This window comes from Cornus florida, unplaced genomic scaffold (assembly GCF_030987335.1).
Source record: "Cornus florida cultivar Cherokee Brave unplaced genomic scaffold, ASM3098733v1 CherokeeBrave_3.0.0_Hap2_Chr11, whole genome shotgun sequence".
NCBI lineage: Eukaryota > Viridiplantae > Streptophyta > Magnoliopsida > Cornales > Cornaceae > Cornus > Cornus florida.
The window spans coordinates 103,983,543-103,996,087 of record NW_026775581.1 but is presented as its reverse complement, the minus strand read 5'-3'; the positions used below and the strand labels follow the sequence as shown (position 1 = coordinate 103,996,087).

The following is a 12,545-nucleotide window of genomic DNA, read 5'->3' as shown; positions in this document are numbered from 1 at the left end:
AAACTTCTTTTGAAGAATTTATGATCTATCAATGAATGCAAATTGAGATACATGATAATTTGAATAAACATAGATTCTTTGTCTGTAATCTAGACATTGAAAGATGATTTGCATTGTTTAAAGGATTTTTAGATTTGAATCACTTAAGTTCATAGACTTTTGTGCACTAATCCATCTCTGACAAATTTGGTTGAAAATCCTTTAATCTGTTGATTAGGGTTTATTGCTCACAAAAGGTATAAAGATTATTGTTTAAAAAAAAAAAATAGGAGCTTAAAAAAAAATTAAAAAATATTCAGTCTGAAAAGGAAAAAAAATTTCTGAATACTTTGCTAAGGAAAAGGTTACCTATTGAGATTTGATCGAAAACTCCCATTAAACTGTGAATTGAAGCGAAAAGTGGAGATAAGTTAAGTTGGGGAATTGCTGACTACTCTTTAGAGTGAAAGCCGCCTTGCTTAGAAAAATTGCTCAAAATAATTTTATCTTGATACTTTTCGATCAGTAAGGTTTAAACAATGATCTATTGAAATTCAACTGAAGATGGATTAGATTGAATTTCACACACACATATGAATTTGCTAGATTAATTTCTAAATTCTTCATTAAAATTTCCAAGTTTGATTTCATGTTGTGATTATTTTCTGAAATTTGAAACTATTTGAAGAATCTGTGGAGTCGAATATTTGCTTTCTAAGATATTCTTAAAATTCTCTGAAAGGGTTTTGAATCATGTGTTGATTGGATGATTTTAATGACTGGTGATTCTGTTTTTAGTTTTAATGAAAAATAAAAATAAAAAAAAATGAAAAATGTGAAAAATTCAAAAAGATTTTGATTTTTAAGTTTTTAGATTGTTTTTGTTGCTAGTTTTAGTCACCAATGTGTTAAAATATTTTCTGAAAATTCATTGGAGTTTTGTTTTCAAAAATACACTGTAGTTTCAACACTGGAGGTCTTGCACCAGTTCAATGAGGGGTGAACCAGTTCAAGCATGTCATTTGGCCAAGGTACGAGTGACTGTCTATCTTGAACCAGTTCAAGATAATGGAACCGGTTCAAGGTTTTGTGCATATTGCACACTGTCCTTCTTGAACCAATTCAAGAAGGCTGAATAGGTTCAAGAGCACGGGTTTTGGGTTTAAAATTGCTTCAGGCCTCATTTGTTTGCAACATTATTCTAACTATCTTGCTCTCTCTCTCAATATATATTAAGCTCCAATATATATATAACCCAATGAGGATAAACATACAACCACCCCTACCTCAATAGAGAATTGAATCTCTATAATCCAAAGCAACTAAGCTTAAAATGACAAACTAAACTAGGGTTTTGTAGAGGAGAGTGAGAAGAAGATAATGTATTCCAAACTTAATGGTCTAAGGTGAGTGGAAGGAGGCCAAAATGAAGAAGAAAGCTATTAACCAAACTTTTCTCTATGGTGGCTCAAGTTAGGGTTCTTGAGAGGAAAGAGCTAAAATGAAACAAAGGTGTAAACCCTAAGCTAAATGGTGGGATTCTCCACTCACTAGGTGCTCTTGTACTACCTCCCACACACACACAATTACAAGACCAATTGTGAAGCCTACACTTGTCACCATCTTATGTAAACTTCCAAGACTTAACATTGAGCCTACATTTGTCAACCATCCATGCAACCAAGTGCTTCAATCCTAGGCTAACAAATGGGTGAATCTCCACCCTTCATGTGTCATGAGATTAAGCCCCGAAGTGGTTCCACCACAAAACCAACAAGTGGCACCTTAGGTCTCACATATATATATCCATATGCATCATATCAATTTCTTGGCATTCATCTATGATATATAATTGATCATTATATAATCTATATGAGATTGAAGACAAGAATTGAAGATTGTGAGAATTGAAAATTGAAAATTGCAAAATGGGTTTCAATGAAGTTTAGGGTTAAACCTTCGAGGATTGGTTAATCAGTTGAGTTGATTAAAGAGATTGAAGCTTAATTGTACTTCAGAAAAATAGATTTGCGTTGTTTTGTTGATTTTGGGGAGGATTGAAGATCAAAACAAGCTTTTCTATAAACACTTTTGGGGTTGCACACCAAGTGTTTGATAAAATTCCTGAAAGAGTTACAAGCTTCAAAGTGAAAAAGTTTCAAAAGGACATGGCTCCTAAATCGACTAGGGAAGCTAAAGGGAAAGGAATTGCTAATTCTAAACCACCAAAAAGGTCTCGAACCGGTATCTCCATTCAAGAACCTCAAAGTGGTTCACAAGCACCTAGCATGTCTCCAATGAGATATCCTTCAGTTTCTAGCACTGGAAGGATTGAATTTACAAAGTCGCATTTTTACAATGAAGAAGCTTGGAATGTGTATCTCTCTATTTACAAGGATGGGCCAATAAAGACAGAGAGGAATGTTAATCTTCAGAAACTTCAAGACACTGCAAGACAAGTACTAGTGAACTACATCAAATCTCATAATTGGCTTTTCTTCACTAGGCTTGACAAAGGCGTTTATTGTCCGAATATGATTAGCTATTTCTATGCTAATATCCGTGAGGTTCATGACTTATACTTCATTGTATCATTGTTTGGAGTTGATTATACAGTTGATGAGTAGGATATTGCGTCTATTCTTGGCCTTTCGAAAAATCATCAATTGTCGGGACATACTCTACCTTTGACAGTTACAAGCCCTGATTTATCCCAGATTGTTCAAAAGATATGTGTGCCTAACTCCTCTTTGAACCAAGATACTATTCCAGCTCGATTTCTGACAGATGAAGCTGTCTTCTTCAACTTGTTTGTTATGGCAAATCTGGGCTACTTCAGGAAGAAGGATGAATTATCTCTGGAGCGAGCATAAGTACTTTATTTTCTTGCCAACAATAAGAACATTTTGCTTGATCACTCTATTGTGCAGCTTACAATAACTCATTATAAGAAAAATTCTCGCAAGTATTCTTCTCCATTTCCAATAATCATCATGGAAATTCTGAAAAAAGAAGAATGTGCCGAATCCTCCAAAAGCTAATCATAAGCCTATCATAACCGAATTAGATCCTCGTGCTTTGAACAAATCAAATACTGCTCTGGAGAATGCTAGAAAGGCCTGTAGATGAAATGAAAGGCCGTCACAAGTTTCAGACATTACTCAGCTATTTACTCCGAAAGGGACTTTTATGAAAACCGATGCCAACATTATGTATTCCCATCTACTTCAGCATCAGAATTCGTTGTTTGAGAAGATAATGGTTGAGATCCGAGATCTCAAACTACAGATGACTCAGCTGAGAGAATAGCCATTTGGGGTTCCGAATGAGGATGTCTACAGGCCTGCACCTCCAGATCCATTTCTGCAAGCTGACAATGAGGAAGATGATGAAAATGGGGATGAGTATACAGATGAGGATGAGGAGGATGAGGATGAGGAGGAGAGTGGTGGAGACTAAAGATTCTGTTTATTGTCTCTGAGTGATTGAGGGAACATGATGTTACTTTTAATGTTATTTTCTCATGCATCATGACATCATGTTTTGTTTAATAATTGTACCACTTGTCTTTGTTCTTGGATATTCCTGAAATATGCTTTCAAAGACTTCAATATGCTTATTTGGATTGTGCTTTACTTGGGTGGACTTATCTGTTCTTTTATTATTTTTCTCTATGCTTTGTCAATTTGTTACAAAAGAGGGAGACCACATCTGATATTAAGGGGGAGATAATAAAATTTTGGATATTAGATATTTACTTAAAGAGTTCTTATAAATTTTTATTTATTAAACTTCACTGGTAGTTATTGTTTGATCGTGTATAGGACAACAGGTCGAGTCTTGAATTCAAAAAGATCAGTGTTCCAATTTCGTATTTTTATCTTTAAGCAAAAAATGTAATTTACTTTTCTACTTTGGGTAGATTGCAAAATTATTTTAGGGTTTTGTCACTAAATTGCCAAAGGGGGAGATTGTGAGATATTAATTTATTTTGGCAATTGTCGTAGACATTACAAGTCCAAGTTGAGTTGTAATTTAAATTACTTGTTATACAAGTCATCAAGTTCGATAGGACTACAAAACTGAGAAGGAGTTCAAAGTTATCATACTTGAAGTATTTGTGAAGAAAAGGGTAAGAACACTACTTTAGGAAGGAATATGAACAATGTTGGACATTCTACACTTACCATTTTGGTCTGAAATTTTCGTAGAATGAAACTAGGCTGAAAAAATCTGCATATTCAGGTCTGCTAACCTTGAACCGGTTCAGCTTCCTTGAACCGGTTCAAGATGTCCTGTTTGCTATACAACTTCAGTTTTCTTATTCTGAGTTGTTTCCCAGTTAGTCTAGAATTGTACCAAATCCTATGCACGACTTTTACCTTATTTTCAGAGGGATTAGGTCATTCTAAACTTTATATAAATCATGTCATATACATTGGTTTATCTACGGCTTTTAATCATTATTCATATATCATACAAAGCCTCAGGAAGTTTATTTCTCTCAGAAAATCAAAGTTGATTTTTCTGTGGTCTTCCTAGAACACACATTCACCTAGTGAATTTAGAGTTGCTGTGTTCGAATCCTAATCGTTATCATACAGTCATATTAATATCATTCAGACAAAACAAATCTTCTTCTACATCATTCAGACGGTTGAAGAACAGAAGTAAACGCAGTCACACTTTGGAAGGGTTGGAGCATTCGCGGAGTGCTGTCTGATCTACCTGCTACTCTTCTACAAATATCAAGTGTAAGTTTGAGGTCAAGTTACTGTTGGACGGGGAGTCGCAAAGTCAGAGGATCATCAGCGGTTGGTGTTGGGTAGAACAATAGGGTGTAAGTCAGAGTTAAAGTTCGGTATACTTTGTTCCAAGTATAGTGGATTGGTTTACTTTAGACTGCACAAGTCCACGAGGTTTTTCCTATAACAGTTGACGTATTTTATCAACTGGGGTTTTCTCGCTAAAATCCTAGTGTCATCTCTAACTTTATACTTTATTTTATTTTACTGCATGCGATTAATTATTTAACTGCTAAAATAAGTAGAGTTAGTAACGACACAAATCTATTTTACAAAATCTAATACTTTCCTAAAATACATTCCGCTGCGTACAACTCACAATTTTGTTGCTCTTTACTGTTTTAAAGATGGGGAGTTCTTGGTCTGTTACATCATTTTCGGATGTTTTGTCACACCCAGGCAATGTGGGATAAGTTTGCCACAATTACCTCCTTTGAGGACCAACGTCCTCGTTGGCCGCACTTCCAATTGGATTAGGCTTTGATACCATTTGTAACAATTTTCACCTTAACCAGACACAATATTGTCCGCTTTTGGTTCCTACAAACCAGAGACTTCCTAGGGAATCACCCATTTTGGTACTAATTCAAGTTAAGTACGCTTAACTCTGGAGTTCTAGTGTGTTCACAATTATCATAGCTTTAAAATACGTTGTATTATAAAAGGGTGTTGAATCTACATATAATACTTGCTCCATCCACACACTCACACATACCCGCCCACAAGGTTGTCACAATATTTCATTAGATTATAAATTGTTGTAGGTTTCTGATAGCTTCTGTCAAGTTCTGTTGGTACAATTTGATTTTATTAAATTAATAGGAACCATGGTTGATATTTAGATTAACGGATAATCGATGACTCAGACAAATTAAAGTCTTTAATAAGAAAGTAAGTTTAATTTTAATAAGAGATTTGATTTTCAATTTTCACTTACAAACAATTCAGGAAGCCAAACAACAAAAAAGTTTTTTCAAAAATTATTATCAGAATCTTTGCGAAACATTAAAAAAAAGGACAAATTATACAGAGCCTTATGTCATTAATTTCCACGTAACAGGAGACTTTGAGGAGCAGGCATTGGATTGCTTTGAGAGGGATCAATGGGGTTTGGTATAACTTGGATATAATGATTTTGTTGCTCCTTACTGTTTTAAAGATGGGGACTTCTGCATTATTTTCGGATGTTTTGTCACAAGGTAATGTGGGATAAGGTCGCCGCAATCATCTTCTTTGGGACCCAGCTTCCCTGTTGGTCATCATGTCGACTGGGTTACAATTTAATACCATTTGTAACAATTCTTACAGACACGATATTATTTGCTTTTGGCTCCTTCAGACCAGAGACTTCCAAGGGGATCACCCATCTTGGTACTAATCCAATAGTTTTGATACGTTCATGATCATCACGACTTTAAAATGCATTGTACTATAGAAGGGTGTTGAATTTACATATAACACTTACCCCCATCCATATCCAGGTAATCTGAGATTGTGCAACTGTAGCTCACCCAGTGTGATAGTCTACTGATGCCACATGCACTCGTTCACACACCCGTCCGCAAGATCACCACAATATTTCCTATATTATAAATTGTTTTAGGTTTCTAGCCTGTGTCAATTAGTTATGTTCGTACAATTTGATTTTATTAAGTTAATAGGAATTATGGTTGATATTTATTTGGTAAGAAAGTTTAATTTTCATAAGAGATTTGATTTTCGATTTTCACTTACAGGCAATTCAGGAAGCAAAACAACGAAAAAGTTTTTCCAAAAAATATTTTCAGAATCTTTGCGAAACATTCAAAAAAAAAAAAAAAAAAAAAAAGAAGACAAATTATACAGAGCCCAATGTCATTAATTTTCATGTATGTGTAAAAGGTTTCTGTAGCCGAAAACCGTAAGTGCGGTAATTTCATGATCAGAAAATTCAATCAAAAGACCACAAGTCAAAAACAATTCATTGATCTAGTAAACAAATTAGTAGGATAGTGATGAGGACCCACATAAGAAATTCATCACAATGTTGTTGAACTGCCTTGCTTGTTCTAGTTGGGGTACGTGTGATGTATTCTTTATTACTTCCAGTCTTGCCTTCTCTCCCAGAAGCCTGCAACCACAAACCAGAAAATTCTATTAAATTTGATGCATGATGAGCCAAATCTATCTTTATCACATATCAAAAGACTGGTTGTTCTGAACTTCCAAAAAAAATTAAAAAAGAATGGTTGTTCAAATGAAAAAAGTCATCGGTCTTTTTTTCAATATTGTTGGAGCAAAGTTACATTCATCTGTTATTTTATTTTTCTAGTATATCCATAATTCTGTATTATTCAATTTAAACTAAGCATTCACATTGAGTCTAAACCGCGAATATTGCATTTCTGCTCTTCTTCTCTTTTGTTCACCTACTTAAATTATTGTAATCTGGGGTTAATCAATATATGATTAAGTGCATGCTATGAAACAATGTGTCAGCTAGCTAGCTAGCTGAATGAGTTAGTTAGCAAAGATACAAATTAATGCAAAGTACATCAAATATATATATATATATATATATAATGAATTGCTTGTTATGAAACAATGTCTTAACTAGCTGAATGAGATAACAAAAATAAAGATTAAAACAAAGTTCAAAGATGAGTTGATGCAGAGTGTACATACTCCTTGAGTTCAGTAGCTTTCTCCAGTAGAAATATTTGATCATGGTCTCCCCACACTATCAAGACCTCCTACCGGCCAAAAAAAAAAAAGAAAAAAAAGAAGAAGAAGTTAACAGCAAATTTATAAAACCTAACCAGGAAAAATAATAATAATACTTTTTTTTTTTTTTTGGCTTAATTTAACTCAGAATATGGTCACTGTGTACCTGTTGAAGAGGGGATATATTAACTGTGTCGTCCCATCCAACGCTCAGTCCCTTCAGGAGTTCCATCTTCTCCTTCCTGTTGTCGGAGTACAATTTCTGCATCCATAAATATTGTGGTTGATGATATCAGTAGTTGTGATATTGTTGTTCATAATTTTCTTGTTTTTAATTTATTTATTTTTCATTAGGGACAGGAAAAAAAAAATGGGAGTTTTCTAATGCTTCTAGCAAGTAGAAACTTAATAAATAAATAAAATTATCACACACACACACACAAAACCTTTAAATATGTTTAAGAGGCTGGTCTAGGTATAGCTGCAAGTGACAATTGAATTACCAGTAGAAAAAGTTTTAACTACATGCGTAGCTTATTAGCTTATTTTGAACTCATTGGAAGGCACCATTTCTATCCCCATTTTATTATTATCGATCATGCATGAAAAAGTCTTGGATCAATTAAGAAAACGGGTTAAGTGCAAAAAATACCCTGTTTTAATTTGTGCAAACAAGGATATTTCAGTTGAAATGTCCGAAATACCCCCTTAATTTTTTCTCCTCTATCCTCAGATTCTCTCTCCCCTCTTTCTCTCACCGCCACAGTCGTCACCTTCATTCTTTCTCTCGCCGTCACCCCAACCGCTTCACGGTACAAAGCTCGGTTGATATTGCTGTGAGCTTCTTCAGTCCGATCTTAATCTTCGCCGACACTCGAGTGGGTCTTTGTCATTTGGACACTTGATGGTGTGAACTGGATTTTGCTCCTTTGAGCTCGCCGGAAATGATGGAAGCTTTGGTTGGGCACTTGAAGATTGTTGAGCTTCAAGCACTGCCCCAAAAATGGGTCTATAGAGAGAGAGTAGAAAGAGAGGAGGGAGAGTAAGTTACAAGGGTCGGACCGAAAATGAGGAAGTTACAGCGGGGTATGAAAGCGAAGGACGTCGGCAACAACTTAGCTGAGCTTAGTGGTGGTCATTTTTGGCAGAGGTGGGGGAATTGAGTTTGGCCGGCATCGAAGATGGGTTTGGGTAATGGAGAGACCGTCGGCGGAGGTGGTGTTAGTGGTGGTGGAGATGAGAGGGAGAACAAAGGCGACTGTGAAGGAGGGGAAGAGGATGAGAATCCATTTAGAGAAAATGGGTCTGTAGAGAGAGAATCCTATAGAGAGAGTATAGAGAGAAAGAGAGGAGAGAGAATCCATTTGACCGCCATTATTGATGAAGCTTTCCGGTGGCGCTCTCTCGCCGGCATAACTTCGAGCTGCCGTTCTTCACATTCGGAGTAGGAAGCAGATTGATCTCATATGATTGTTCGAATTTCGATCAGTGATACCCAATTGGCTAAAGAGCCGTTGATATTGGTGATTAACTTGGATTGGTATTGGCTCTGTGATTCATCTTGTAGCGCGCAGATACTCCATATCAAGGGACTTTCACCTGCGAGTTGGCTTTCAACTGCTGGTGTAGCTTTGGGTGGTTCAAGATCCACCTGGTGTATATCACTGTTATTGTAAAAGGGAGGGTCATCAAAGAATATTTCCAACCTAACATCCTTTGATTGTTGTCATCATACCATAGCTCAGGGACCCACAATAAGGAAATTGCAATGAAATAGCCATTTAGGGTAGGAAAATTAGGAGCCGTCTTCTTTGGGAGGGCCGGTGCTACCATGGGCCTATGGGAGAGAGGAGGGCATTTTGGGTTTTTTATAAAAATATTTGATCAAAATTGGTGATTAGGGGGAAATTTGCTCATAAAATGTATAATATAAGGTGTTATATGCACATTTTTTCTAATAGGGAGTTTTTTGCACCTTTTATATATAACATGAGTGTTTTTTTGCGTTTAATCCTAAGAAAAAATATACATGTGAGTTGTATTCCACCAACAGGTCAATGACTTAACGATACTTTTCCTAGATAAAGGATTCAAGCTTCTATGCGTGTGAGTATTAACTAATAAAAAATAAAAAATAAAAAAGTTTTTATCCCTATAAATTTAAGTGTTTCTAATATAAATATATATATATATATATATATATATATATGCGTGCACGTGCACAACTCCTTGAATTTAAAATTGGATCAAATTTACTTTAAAAATTAAATCAAATTTTCTTCCATTCCAATTCAGAGTGCCTATTGAATACTTTCAAATATAACATTATATAATTTGTTACGGACAAAATCAGAATTTGAAAATGAGGAATGAGCTAATGATGATATACTTGTGATTTAGGATTAAAAAAAAGAAGAAGATATACTTGTGATGTTAGACATAACTGTGGTCCTCAAAACATCAAAACATTGTACCACACAGGTTAATTTCGGGCAACTTTGGCCCATCTAATCTTTTTAACCATCCATATATATAAACTAATATAACGTAATTGACCAGACATAGACATCAATTAACGGTCATTAATATTCCCAATAATTTCACCAAATAATCTCCAACCTAATTAAGTTCACCAACCAAAGGAAACATTTATTGAGATATGGTCTACATTTATCGACAAATCCGCCAATCAATATATTAAAATAATGAATATTGCATATTATTAGCAATTATTCAAATAATTAATGAAATTGATCACAAAATCTATTTCAAACATGTTACAATATTTTTCACAAAATTTTTTCTATATAAATTAAAATATTAATTAGACAATATCAAAGAGATAATCAACAAAATTGAGGATTATGTGGGTGGAGTATCATATTCAGAACCCATTCTAAATTCTCTGCTGTAGTAAACTGTAATTTTTTAACACAATTTTTTTTTTTTTTTTTTTCTATATAATGTAAAAGATTAATTAGACAATAGCCTGAATCCTCATACAACGAGTTTTTAAACACAATTAAATCTAGGTAGATATAATGCATTAATCATTTTGAATTTAAGTAGGTATCAACTGGAGAAATCAAGAACACAAAGCTACAGTACAAGTTTAGTGCTAGGAAGAAGGAAAGCACTACTTACATCAATGAAGTCATGTAACAAGAACCGAGGCATGTAGGGGCGTCTAAACAGTGCCAAACCCATCAACTTACTCAACTGCGCCGCCGTCTGCGGCAGCATAACGTCGTCGATCTTCTCGGCTTTCGCCCTCCTCAACAACTCAACATTATCACTCCTCCTCATGTTCACCCCAGAACTAGCAATCACCACCTTCTCAACCCTCTCCGGCCACATCTCCGCCAAGTGGTACGCCACAAAACCCCCATAGCTCGTCCCCAGCACCGCATACCTCTCAACGCCCAACTTCTCCATCAGCTTTCCAACACAAACCGCCTGAAAAACCTCCGACCTCTCCGACGACTTGGTGGTGGACTCACCGAAGAAGACGAGGTCCGGCACGTAGACGTCGAAGTGAGGGGCGAAGAACACCACCTGCCGGCGCCACTGCCACTCGCCTCGTGGGCCGAACCCGTGAATCAAAATTAATGCAGGTTTGGAAGAAGAGTCATAATTGGGGGATCGTTTGGGTCCCCAGAAGTGGATGGTGGTTTCGTCGTCCACGTCGACCATCTGCGAAGACAGGCCGGCGGCGGAGAGACAACGGTGGAGGTAGGTGCCGTACCAGGAGACCAGGCTTAGACAAGAAGCTAACATAGTGATCGATGGTTTGATTGGTAAGAGTCTATGCTAATAATAGCTATATAAGCTGTTTGATTAGCTTAATTAGGCAATGAAATTTAAGTAAAGGAAAATAAGAAAGATCTTGTTATACTCTCCCGAGCAATTGTTTTCGTGTTAGAAATTTTCCTCCATTTTTTATGATTGATGTAAAGTGAATTGAGGGGATGGTTTATTTGGTTTGACATTCCTCCCGTAGCTAACTTATTGACTAATTTGATGGGATTTAGTAAATCTTTTTTCCTGAATATATATATATATATATGTAGTAAAGAGACTAACCATATATATGAATGGCAGAGAATGGGGGTTGGTTTGGTTGGTTTCTTTGTGGGGACGCTGATATAACTCCTTTCACCAAACTCTCTTTAATTTCTGCATTGAAGTTGAGTCTTGCCATCTTGGCATGACTGTCCAATTAGATTTATATATATATATATATATATATATATGTGGGACATCTCTTTCTTTTCTGATAGATTCTGGATTGAAGTAGAGTCTTGCTGTCTTGACATGATTGTCCAAATTTAAATTGATCGAAATCCATCACTTTCATTTCTGATATATATTCTTTTCCTTACCTTGTGTTACTCCACAGTATATTATTCTTTTCATTCTGATCAATTTTAAAAGGTATTCCTCCGGACCACAAAATAAATAAATAAAACTACACTCAACAATTATTATTATTATTATTTATTTATTTATTTTGTCAAAAGGTAAAGCAAAGTCTATATTATACAATGAGGATGGAATGTAGAAGCCAAATGGCCATAGCTAACTCACAGGGCTAGCCCCACTACAAAACCAACAAGGGCTTAAGCCCCCAAGTGATACAAAGATGCAAAATGAAAAGGCCTTAGCCCAACCCAAACAAAAAGACCCAAATTTCAAAACTGATCATTAGGGCTACAAATGAATTGAGCCGAGTCGAGCTTGGGTCTGCTTGGGCTCGGCTCATTTATTTACAGGATCTGCTCGGGCTCGAGCTCGGCTCGTGACGAGCTCAGAAAATTGAACTCGGACTCGGACTCGGACTCGTCTTAATTTTAAAAGTTTGGGTTCAGCTCATGAATTTTTTTATAAAAAAAAAAAAATTCTTCTCAAAATTAATTAATATTCCACAAAAAATATCAATAATTTCATACTCCATCATTGTAATTATAATAAATCAATGCTAAAAACTTTCAGATACCATCATTGTAATTATAAAAAATCAATGATTTCATGCTCCATCATTGTAATTATAATAAAATC

General features: G+C 35.5%; 1 protein-coding gene across 1 annotated transcript; it reads right to left on the bottom strand.

The window, feature by feature from the left end:
• Positions 1 to 6,612: 6,612 nt before the first annotated feature.
• LOC132282520 (uncharacterized) lies at positions 6,613 to 11,668 on the bottom strand. Its single transcript, XM_059784235.1, has 4 exons — positions 10,632 to 11,668; positions 7,654 to 7,749; positions 7,449 to 7,516; positions 6,613 to 6,894 (listed from the first exon to the last, which is right to left on the bottom strand). Exons 1-4 carry the CDS (start codon positions 11,262 to 11,264, stop codon positions 6,765 to 6,767), a joined length of 927 nt encoding a protein of 308 aa, XP_059640218.1. The 5' UTR covers positions 11,265 to 11,668; the 3' UTR covers positions 6,613 to 6,764.
• Positions 11,669 to 12,545: the final 877 nt, after the last annotated feature.